The sequence below is a fragment of the Carcharhinus amblyrhynchos genome, chromosome 23 (assembly GCF_965287045.1).
Source record: "Carcharhinus amblyrhynchos chromosome 23, sCarAmb.v2.hapA, whole genome shotgun sequence".
NCBI lineage: Eukaryota > Metazoa > Chordata > Chondrichthyes > Carcharhiniformes > Carcharhinidae > Carcharhinus > Carcharhinus amblyrhynchos.
This window is the reverse complement of record NC_137346.1, coordinates 32,095,775-32,107,881: the sequence shown is the minus strand read 5'-3', so window position 1 is coordinate 32,107,881 and position 12,107 is coordinate 32,095,775. Positions and strand designations below refer to the sequence as shown.

At 44.1% G+C, this 12,107-nt stretch overlaps 1 protein-coding gene across 1 annotated transcript in view; it reads left to right on the top strand.

Annotated features, from left to right (window-relative positions):
* The window catches only part of LOC145357593 (eosinophil peroxidase-like), a 50,906-nt gene extending 39,363 nt beyond the window's left edge, over positions 1-11,543 (top strand). The window contains exons 11-15 of the mRNA XM_080211071.1: positions 1,486-1,656; positions 2,273-2,510; positions 5,664-5,869; positions 7,197-7,358; positions 11,401-11,543. Of these exons, the coding sequence (XP_080067197.1) occupies positions 1,486-1,656; positions 2,273-2,510; positions 5,664-5,869; positions 7,197-7,358; positions 11,401-11,543 (920 nt within the window). The remainder of the gene's footprint in view (positions 1-1,485; positions 1,657-2,272; positions 2,511-5,663; positions 5,870-7,196; positions 7,359-11,400) is intronic.
* Positions 11,544-12,107: the final 564 nt, after the last annotated feature.

The following is a 12,107-nucleotide window of genomic DNA, read 5'->3' as shown; positions in this document are numbered from 1 at the left end:
CCACGTTCCCCCTCTCCCACGTTCCCCCTCTCCCACGTTCCCCCTCTCCCACGTTCCCCCTCTCCCACGTTCCCCCTCTCCCACGTTCCCCCTCTCCCACGTTCCCCCTCTCGCACGTTCCCCCTCTCCCACATTTCCCCTCTCCCACATTTCCCCTCTCCCACGTTCTCCTTCTCCCACGTTCTCCTTCTCCCACGTTCCCCCTCTCCCACGTTCTCCTTCTCCCACGTTCCCCCTCCCCCATGTTCCCCCTCTCCCACGTTCCCCCTCTCCCGTGTTCCCTGTCTCCCCACGTTTCCCTCTCCCGTGTTCCCCCTCTCCCCACGTTTCCCTCTCCCGTGTTCCCCCTCTCCCCACGTTTCCCCTCTCCCATGTTCCCCCTCTCCCCATGGTATTAATACCCAATTCTTTGTGCAAATTCCTCTTGAATTCTATGCATTTAATTATCAAAGCCCAAAATGCAGACAATTTTTGTTTACGGCTCTTGTGACGTCCACTCACCTTCAAGGAATTAAATTTTACTGCCTGTTATGTTATATTCATCCATGTTCTTCAAGGTCCTTCCATTGAGTCTATGGGTATACATTCTTGCTTGAATCTCTCCAGATCATATCACCTCCCGTTTATCCACACTGAATCAGGAGCGGCCGTTCTCTGCTTAATACAGTAACTCATTGGGGGTAGCTTTTTTTAATCTTTATCACTTTGACAGTAATCTGAGAGAGTGGAACACCCATCCATTGTACGATCTACCCCATTTTCATCCCACTAAAATCAATAGAACAATGAGGATCTATTCCCCCTCTCACTAGTCGCTTGTGATTGCTTATTTTATCTTTATCTCTTAGTGTTACTCCCTTTTTACTCCACACATTTACTTCATGTATAAAGTAACATGCAGTGAATCTACAGTGACCTATCAAGCTGTCCCAAGTCAGACATAGGACAGGTCAGTCTGATTAGTAATTCTGGTTAGTATTAGAACAGAGAACAAAGAAAAGTACTGCACAGGAAAGGGCTCTCTGAACCTCCAAGCCCGTGCCAACCATGATGCCCTAACTAAACTAATAAAACCTTCTGCCCTTACTTGGTCCATACCCTTCTATTCCCTCCCAATTCATGTAACTATCCAGATGCCTCTTAAAAGTTGCTAATGTGCCTGCTTTCACCTCCTCTGGCAATGCATTCCCAGCACCCACCACTCTCTGCGTGAAAAACTTCACCCACACATCTCCCTTAAACTTTCCCCCTTTCACCTTGAACCTCTGCCCCCTTGTAATTGACACTTCTGCCCTGGGGAGTAGCATCTGATTACTCACCCTGCCTATGTCTCTGAACAATTGCACTACTTCATCAAGCCATAGGTTACAGCAGAGAGTTACTAAGATGTCAAGTATGAGAAACACACACAAACGTGCAATCGTTCAACTGCAAAGAAAAATCAAGAGTGAATTAACATTGAAAAAGAAGCGTTTTATTTTTTAGGTGGAGTTGATCCAGTCTTTCGGGGCTTGCTTGGTTACCCTTGCAAACTGCAGACCCAAAACTCCATGATGCCAGATGAACTGCGTGAGAAGCTGTTTGCCACACAGAATCATATAGCCTTGGACCTGTCTGCCATCAACATACAGCGGTCCCGAGACCACGGGCTTCCAGGTAACATAATCTGCAATCAGATTCACTCATTCAGGTCTTTTAGTCTCAAGTGCAGTTGGTTGTAATTTTATGCCCTGTTGCACATTCTGATTGTTGATTCCTACAAAGACAGTCTATATTTGATGAATTAGCTCATGTATTACACTAAGAACGAGATTAAATAGGGGCAGCACAGTGGCAAGCACTGCTGCCTCACAGCGCCAGGAACCAGAGTTCAATCCTGGCTTCGGTCACTGTCTGTGTGGAATTTGCTCAATCTGCCCATATCTGTGTGGATTTCCTCCAGGTGCTCCATTTTCCTCCCACACTCTAAAGATGGGCAGGTTAGGTGGATTGGCCATGCTAAATTGACCCTACTGTCAGGGAGATTAACAGGGTAAATAGGTGGGGTTACAGGAATAGGACCTGGGTGAGATTGTGGTTGGTGCAGACTCAATGGGCCAAATGGCCTCTTTCTGCCTGTAGGGGTTTTATGATAAATAGGTTCAATTTGAAAATCATGAAACCCTCAAATTGCAGGCTTTGAAATGTTTTTCTTGTGCTAACTTTATCATTTTGTTTACTGCTCAAAATCATAAACAGAAAAGTAACCCCCACCTCCCCATTCTGAATCTAGGTTACAATGCTTGGCGAAGGTTCTGTCGACTTTCTGAGCCCCAAAATATTTTGGACCTTTCCCTCGTCCTTAACAGTATGGACCTAGCAACGAATCTCCTCAAGTTGTATGGAACTCCAGACAACATCGATGTGTGGGTCGGGGGGATCTCCGAACCCTTTGTGGAAGGTGGTAGGGTGGGCCCTTTGTTTGCCTGCTTGATAGGGCAGCAATTCAAGAACCTGAGAGATGGAGACAGGTAACAGAAGTATTAAGAGCATCAAGGTGACCCATTTTATATCACGTTATTGTATTCTTCCTTCAACAGATTTGTCTCCAAAAGTCTAAATTCTGCTTCTCAGTTATAAATAAAAACATGGAACAAAAATCTAGCATCCACCCTTCGATCTCCTCCAATACTCACCTCACTCATCACACCCTCCATCACCACTATCTCCAGCTCCCTTGCACTAATAAACTTTTAGAACAATCTTTCAACTTTAGCTTCCAGAATTAGTGTCATTTCCATAATTATTGTCACCACAATTATCATTTGATGTTTAACCCATATGCCTTATAGTGTTCATGAATATTTGCAATATCCCAACCTTACAATCTTTATAAAAGTACTTGGACAAGTACTTGAATCATTATAAAATTCAATGATATGGGACAAGTGTTGGAAAATGTGATTATCACAAACTTTAGTGGTCGTTGTCACCGGTGCAGACTCAATAGGTTGAAGGGCCTTTTCTGCGCTGTACAACACTATGACATGCAAAGAGGCAGAAATGCAAGCAGTTGATTGTTGACCTGAGGGAAAGGTTAGCTTCACCTCTCCATTCTCTCTCAGATCAGAAAGCTGTGGCTTATGGTCACTATGCTATGGGAATGGTTGAAAAAAGCCACTGTGGTGAAAAATGTATTCTACACAACCAGTGATACATGCAGACCTCTGGTCCAGCCTGAGGCTCACCTGGAGTTACCCTCATAAGCTCTGGAAAAGTAGTGTATCCACACTGATCCAGGTCCCACTTGATAGGTGGAGGATGTTAGCTCCTGACTTAAGAATCTCTTCGTCCAGCTCTCCCTGCTTGATGCACTAAGGCCTTATTGTGGTAGCTGGAATTCCAACTCTCACAAAACCAATACAATCCCAATGAATATATTCAGGCCGTACCTGAGTTTGTTACTGACCCTGCATGCTCACACCAAACTTACCAGAGGAACATTTGATGTGATTTGATTTATTATTGTCATATGTATTGGGATTCAGTGAAAGATATTGTTTCTTGCATGCTACACAGATAAAACATACTGTTCACAGACTACATAAGAAAAGGAGAGGGTGCAGAATATAGTGTTACAATTATACCCAGGCTGTAGAGAAAGATCAATTTAGTGCGAAGTAGGTCCATTCAGAAGTCTGATGGCAGCAGGGAAGAAGCTGTTCTTGAGTCATTCGTACGAGACCTCAGACTTCTGTATCTTTTTCCTGATGGAAGAAGGTGGAAGAGAGTATGTCCAGGGTGCATGGTGTCCTTAATTACGCTGGCTGCTTTTCCAAGGCAGTGTGAAGTGTAGACGGAGTCAATGGATGGGAGGGTGGTTTGCATGATGGATTGGGCTACCTTCACAACTCTTTGTAGCTTCTTGCTGTCTTGGTCAGAACAGCAGCCATGCTAAACTTTCAATTACAGAGGGTCAGAGATTCAAAGTGAGAGGGAAGAAGTTTAATGGAGATGTGTGGGGGAAGTTTTTCACGCAGAGAGTGGTAGGTGCCTGTCAGAGGGGGTGGTGGAAGCAGGCACATTAGCAACATTAAGAGGCATCTGGAAAGGTACATGAATAGGGAGGGAATAGGGGGATACTGTCAGAGTTTTTCTGGATTTCATGTGAAGGATTTCTCTTTATTAATTCCAGCTTAGCAAATACAGTAAACTCACAGGGACAGTAATTCTGGTTGAAGACATACTTTATTGCCCTGGCCTGGTCCTCATATGTAGGAGAATAGTTTGGGGTGGCCCAAATATTTCTAAATTACATTTCTATCGGTAGTACATTCATAGTTTTCTCGGAAATCATCCACCCTCCTACTCTGTTCATCCTAACCTGATGAGCCAATCATTTTAGTTTAAGTTATTTACCTTGGCCAATAACATTCCACCTTCTGGCAACATGAGAGTACACAGATCCGTAAAGTCCAGAAGTTTTCACCCACTATTTCCTGGCAAACCACTACGTTATACTGGAAAGTTGTTTCCCACTGTCTTTTAGAAACTCACTATGTAAGTTCACTGAGTTCACAAGTTCTCTTTCCACTGCCTTTACTGAAAAGAATTGTATTCCTTTAGTCATTTTACTGTCTGGCAAGTTATACTGGCTATAACTCATCCTGATAAAAACCGTGCTGTGTGGCTGTATCGTTCTTAAAGAATGTGGTTCATCGTATTCAGCTTTTATCCCATTATGTTTTGGGGCAGTCTGTAGTTGGCCAAGGTGTATATTTTAATACAGAATATATAAAACACATGTTTAACTTCTCTCACAATGGTTATATGTGTTTTTATGCAAAACAGTACCTTTGTAACTCCTGGCATTTTGTGCTTTTCCTATACTATATTTATTTCTAAATTAGTCTACCCCAATTTATTAGTCTTTTTAGTAACAGATCATCCTAAATCCCTCTAACAGATATGGAACAAATTAGCGTTGAAGGTTTTTTCTTTAGTTTAGTTGGGGCATCATGATTGGCACAGGCTTGGAGGGCTGAAGGGCCTGTTCCTGTGCTGGTCTTTTCTTTGTTGTTCTAAGCCATGATACATCCAGAAAGGATGCTTTCTGGAAAGAAATACATCAGAATAGCTGGGTTAATTTACTCACTTTATTCTCAACCAGAATAAATTGACATACTAAACTATTTTAACTATTAAAGGAATCTTCTCATATCTGAATACATTATTTACGTAATTCCCACATAATGGGCAGAATGTTCCAGCCCCATACACCAGCAGGCTTGTCTGGTCCCATCTAAAATCAATTGACTTATAACTGAGCCCCCAATTCTAGCATGGCAGGTCGCAATATGACTAGGCTGGAAAGTCCCAATGTCCTTTCAGCTCATGCGTTAATGGTAGCTGAGGTTAGTTGTCATTGACCATCATTGCTAGTAGGCATTAGCTGCAAGAAAAGAGCAAGAGAGATGTTTAATTGATATATTACCTTCCGTGTCTCTCAGATATACTTCGCACAGACGAATTACATTGTATAGCTACTGTTGTTGAATTGGTGATTTTGCCCAATAAAATGCCTCAAGTAACAATGTCCAGTTACCTTTTTTGCTGGGACTGGTTGAGAAATGAATGTAAACCATCCTGCTGAATAATCATTTGTCTTGCTCTTTGTGCTTCAGATTCTGGTGGGAAAATGAGGGGGTTTTTACTGCCAGCCAGCAACAGGCCCTTTGGCAAACCTCAATCTCCAGGTTAATCTGCGATAACACCAGGATCAAAGAACTCCCTCAGGATGTGTTTAGGTACAGGTTGTACCCAAAAGGATATGTCGGATGCAATCACATTTCACGCCTAGATCTTAGTGCCTGGAAAGAGAAGACTAATGGTATGTTTCTGTTGGGCCTTTCCTAGAATTCTGATGTAAGGTTTCATTATGTTTGTCGTAAAACTGAACATGTGAGTGATGGAGTAGGAAGGTGGTGAGAATGAGTTTAAAAGATACTGGGCAGAATTCTACGCTCCCCCATTTTTAGGTGGGGAGAAGGGGAGGAGTGTGAATTTGAAGTGACAGAATTCCCTCCAGGTTCCTGCTCATCCCAACCACACATTGTATTTACATTGGGATGGTCATAGCCTTAGACAGGAAGCTCACCCTTGCACAATTAATGGCCACTTAAGAGTTGTTTCCTGCCCAGCCTCAATTTGTAGGTTGGCGGGAAGATTGAACCTCTGTGGGAGAAGGTCAAAATACAACAATGGTACATCTCAGGTGGAAAGGGGGAAGCACCTTCAACAGGAGTCCATTTCTGAAGTTGGGCACTGCTTCCCTCTGCCCAACTTAAGATCCACTGGCCTCCAGATATCCATCTCTGGCTTCTCTGCTGAGACTCCGATGACTTCCCTCACATCCCCTCAATGCTTCCCTACCCTCCCTGCTCCAGGACTACTCAAACTTACCAGGTCTCCAGTTCCTGGACTTAGAGGGGATTCCACCCACCTTCTACTCGTTTCGAGCAGGCAAGAATGGCAAAGAGAGCGGAGACTCGATTAGGAAGTCCAAAATGGCTTTTACACCAGCGGGATTTTCCCACCCGATTGTCCCCGCCTCCCTCACTTTAAAAATCAGATCCACCTTTACATCTGCTTACATATGCATATCCAGCATTTATGCCTGATCTGATCCCCTCCCTCCCACTCCCCACCCCCGCAGCCACCACCCCTAACCTTGGACTGTCCATTCACACTGACGTATCACAACAGGTTCGCTACAGCAAGCACCTGGTGTGTACCAGGTGTGGTGTGTGACCAGAGCCAGTCGGAGGCACACAGGTTAGCAAAGGCCCCAGGGGGAGAGGGGGGTCCAGATGTTCAGATTCAGGCAGACACTTGCACTATATGGAGAATATTGTACAGTCAATACAATTTTCAACATGTAATTAAGAAAGAAAATTTATATAAACTAATGTGTTAGTAAAATAAAATCCCTAAAGCTGTAGCATTGAGATGTTTAAATTGGAAGAATTAATTCCTTAACTTCAGCATCTCTTACAACTGGTGATTGAAGGATGCAACAGGGATTTTTATTACAAAGAAGCAATGCCCATAACCTGAAGGCAGGAGAAATACACTATTGTTTTACTGACACTTGCTCAAATATTTCCTGAACATCTACACCCACCTCTCCTGACAGCTTCTGTTTATTATTTTTACAGCGACTCCCTGTGGCTCTATTCCCATTGTCGCTCATGCCCATTTCTCAATCTGTAAATCTTCGGTCAGGTACACCTGCAAGTCCGGATTCAAACTGGAGGGAAGGGATGAAATAAAATGTCTGAGTGGCAGACAGTGGAACTCTGCACCTCCTCGCTGTACAGGTAAGAGTCTGAATTCACCTAGCTGTACAGATAAGAGTCTGAATCCACCTAGCTGTCCTGGTAAGAGTCTAAAATGACCTAACTGTACAGGTAAGAGCCAAAATCCACCTAGCTGTACCAGAGCACTCAGGGGAAACCTAATCAGACATGGGGAGAATGTGCAAACTATACACAGACATAGTTGAACCCGGGTCCCTGGCGCTGTGAGGCAGCAGTGCTAACCACTGTGCCACCATGCTGTCATGGTGAATGATACTACAATCAGTAAACTTCCCACTAGAATCCTGGAGGTTGCCATTGACCAGAATCCTAACTGAACCAGCTATATAAATACTGTGGCTACAAGAGCAGGACAAAGGCTAGGAATTCCTCAGCTAGTGACTCACCTCCTAACTCCCCAGAGTCTGTCCATCATCTGCAAAGGAGTGTGATGGAATACTTGCCACTTGCTTGGATAAATATGGTTAAAATAACACTCAAGAAACTTAACAACATCCAGGACAAAACAACCCACTTGATCAGCACCCCAATGACCACCTTTAACATTCACCACCAAAACTTAATGGCAGCAGTGTGTACCAGCTACAGGATGAACTGCAACAGTTTGTCAACTCTCCTTTGACAGCATCTTCCAAGCCTAGGATCAATGAAGGACTCGGAGTTACAGCACCCCTCCAAACTTGGAAATATATTTCTGCTCCTCTACCTTTGATTCATAAGAACATAAGAACATAAGAAATAGGAGCAGGAGTAGGCCATCTAGCCCTTCGAGCCTGCCCCACCATTCAATAAGATCATGGCTGATCTGTCGCTGCTCAGTTCCACATTCCCGCCCTCTCCCCATAACCCTTAATCCCCTCTCTTATCAAGAACCCATCAACCCGCGTCTTAAAAATATTTAGCGAGGCAGCCTCCACCACTTCAACGGGCAGAGAATTCCAGAGATTCACCACCCTTTGAGTGAAGAAGTTCCTCCTCAACTCCGTTCTAAACCACCCCCCCTTTATCTTGAGGCTGTGCCCCCTAGTCCTACTGTCCTTTCTGAGCGGGAAGAGTCTCTCCACCTCTATCCTATCCATCCCATTCATCATCTTATACGTTGGTGTTATTACTGAACAGGAAGGTCCCAGAATGGAATCCTGGCTCAGAAGATCGTAATATTCTTTTAGAAAATATGGAGGAACAGAGTCACAAGACTCTTAATAAGTTTTTAACAACAAAAAAAATTATTAAACATGAACATTATTATACAATATTCCTTCGATCCCCCTGTTCTTCACAAAGGTATACAGATTTCAAGAAATGCACCCCACTCTGAAACCAAATAACAATGCCAGTCAATCAACCTGCTGTGGATTTTTTCGCAAATTCCCCCCAGATGATTGTCACAGCAGTGTTTCCAAACTCATATCACAAAAATCCACCTCCAGGTTTTCGAGATACTCAAATATGGAAATATAACGCTTTAAACAAAACTCTGCTGCCGGGAACAAATGGACACTTCTCTGCAGAGTGGCTGAAGACTGCTTCACTTTGCTCCTTTTGACAGTTCTGTTCCAGCATAGAACACTGCAGAATCTTACAAGGTCATTCCCCCCAAACCTTTCCTTAAATATGTTTTTCCTCTTTCATCTTTAAAACCATTGTTAGCAGCATCTCTCTGAACTTAGAACCGTAGAACCCTACATAGCAGAAAGAGGCCCTTCGCCCCACTGAGTCTGCACCAACCACAATCCCGCCTAGGCCCTATCCCCATATCCCTACATATTTTACCTGCTAATCCCTTTAACCAAAGCATCTCAGGACACCAAGGGGCAATTTTAGCATGGCCAGTCAACCTAACCCACACATCTTTCAACTTTTGTCTTTGTGGGTAGACGACTTAACTGTGTACAAAATATAAAAATCTTTCATATGTTTACTTATGATCTTTCCTTAAATTGTAAATCCTGTCTTGGTTCCCTTTGAAATTCAACAGCTAAAATCAAAATTCTCACTTATCTCCGAGTGCATGTTTCTACCAATGTCATGTTTGTGTTGGAAGGATGTCAGCTTGGCCCATTCACTTCAAGCACTTGCTTTTCACACCTAGTCCCTTTGATGATCTCGATTCCATTGATGCTCAGTCCCCAACTTAATTAGTTACACACACACACACACACACACACACACACACAAAATTTCCACAGACCAATGCAATATCCTCAAAAACATTGAAGTAATAACACTTTCATCAGAATTATCAGAGTCGATGAGACAGGGAAGCTGGGTGATGGATTAGAATCCTTACCGGAAGCACAGAAAGAGAATTTCCAGATATTTTTGGATTATTTCAGATTTCCAGCATCTACAGTATTGCATGTTCATTTGCTTCAAGAGAACAGAGAAAACTACAGGACAAAACAGGCCCTTCGGCCCACAAGTTGCACTGATCATATCCCTACCTACTAGGCCTACCTAATAGAACATAGAAAACTACAGCACAAAACAGGGCCTTCAGCCCACAAGTTGCGCTGATCAGATTAGATGCGTAAAATGTACGCCGTTGTTTAAGAAGGGTGCCAGGCAAAAGGCGGGGAATTACAGGCCGGTTAGTTTAACGTCTGTGGTAGGTAAAATGTTAGAATCCGTCATTAAGGAGGAAATTGCGAGGCATCTTGAAGGGAATTGCTTGATAGGGCAGACGCAACACGGTTTCATTAAAGGGAAGTCGTGTCTGACAAATTTACTGGAGTTCTATGAGGATGTGTCTAGGGCGGTGGATAGAGGAGAGCCGGTGGATGTGGTCTTTCTGGATTTTCAGAAGGCGTTTGATAAGGTACCTCACAAGAGGTTACTGCAGAAGGTCAGGGGACATGGAGTTGGGGGTAGGGTGTTAGCGTGGATAGAGGATTGGTTGTCAAATAGGAGGCAGAGAGTGGGGGTCAATGGGTGCTATTCGGATTGGCGGTTGGTGACTAGTGGGGTGCCCCAGGGGTCGGTGCTGGGGCCTCAGCTATTTACCATTTATATAGATGATCTGGAGGAGGGAACCGAGTGTAGGGTGTCGAAATTTGCTGATGACACCAAGATTGGGGGAAAGGCAAATTGTGCGGAGGGTGTGAAGAGTCTGCAGAAGGATCTAGATAGGCTGGGCGAATGGGCCAGGAAATGGCAAATGGAATTTAATGTTGGCAAGTGTGAGGTGGTCCACTTTGGTAGGAAGAATGGTAGGAAGGACTATTACTTACGTGGCGAAAAACTGCAGCAGGCGACGGTGCAGAGGGACCTCGGGGTCCTTGTGCATGAGTCGCAAAAACCCAGCCTGCAAGTGCAGCAGGTGGTCAGGAAGGCGAATGGGATGCTGGCCTTCATAGCGAGGGGGATTGAATATAAAAGTAGGGAGGTCTTGCTGCAGCTGTATAGGGCATTGGTGAGGCCGCAGCTGGAGTACTGTGTGCAGTTTTGGGCGCCGCACCTGCGCAAGGATATTTTGGCCCTGGAGGGAGTGCAGAGGAGGTTTACTAGGCTGATACCGGAGTTGAGGGGGTTGAGCTATGAGGAGAGGCTGAATAAACTAGGCTTGTACTCGTTAGAGTTTAGAAGAATGAGGGGAGATCTCATTGAGACGTATAAGATGATGAATGGGATGGATAGGATAGAGGTGGAAAGACTCTTCCCGCTCAAAAAAGACAGTAGGACTAGGGGGCACAGCCTCAAGATAAAGGGGGGGCGGTTCAGAACGGAGTTGAGGAGGAACTTCTTCACTCAAAGGGTGGTGAATCTCTGGAATTCTCTGCCCGTTGAAGTGGTGGAGGCTGCCTCGCTAAATATTTTTAAGAAGCGGGTTGATGGGTTTTTGATAAGAGAGGGGATTAAGGGTTATGGGGAGAGGGCGGGAAAGTGGAACTGAGCCACGACAGATCAGCCATGATCTTATTGAATGGCGGGGCAGGCTCGAAGGGCCAGATGGCCTACTCCTGCTCCTATTTCTTATGTTCTTATGTTCTTATGTAGCAGATTTGAGGGTTGTGTACACTAACATATTAAATAATATTTTCAGAAGATTCTGGAAGCTTGGAGGGAATAACTGGCTCAAAAGGAGGTAAAAGTGAATCTGGATCAGCGGAATGCAAAGAAGATGCAGGTGATTCAGATTTTCTCAAGGACAGTAACCTGTTTGGTTCAGGATATGGTGCTACATAACTGTGGTAATGCAGTAAGAGAAGGTGAGCACTGGATAAAGGGGATGAAGTTTATCATTCTTTGATGTAAATATAAAAATACAGTCAATGTGTGTTACCAACCCTGGTGCAGTGTTTGGAGTGAGACTTTGCATTCTCTACGGTCTTTGTACTTGCTTTATGTGTACATCACTTTAGTCATACCAGGAAGCAGCGGAATGTGGCAACCCTGCGCGTGGGCAACAGTCAACAAAATGTCCCGTGGGCCTACTCAGAACCTTGGTCGGCCGCATATGGTTTGTGACCTATTTGTGAATCTTGAAGCAGAAAACTCAACTACAATCCAACTGTAGTTTTGGACTTTCTGGACATCGCACTCCGTGAATACAGTAACCAGAAATGCTACATTTTCAGATATGTTTTCATATGGATAATTACATGTTAAACTGACAATTTTGCCATCATTACAACCATAGAATCCAACTGACATAAATTCATCTGCTGATGGTGATAATTGGTTCTGAACAAATTGGCTGCTTCATAATAAATGACTGCAAATTCAATTCAGTGTGATGTCCAGGAGATT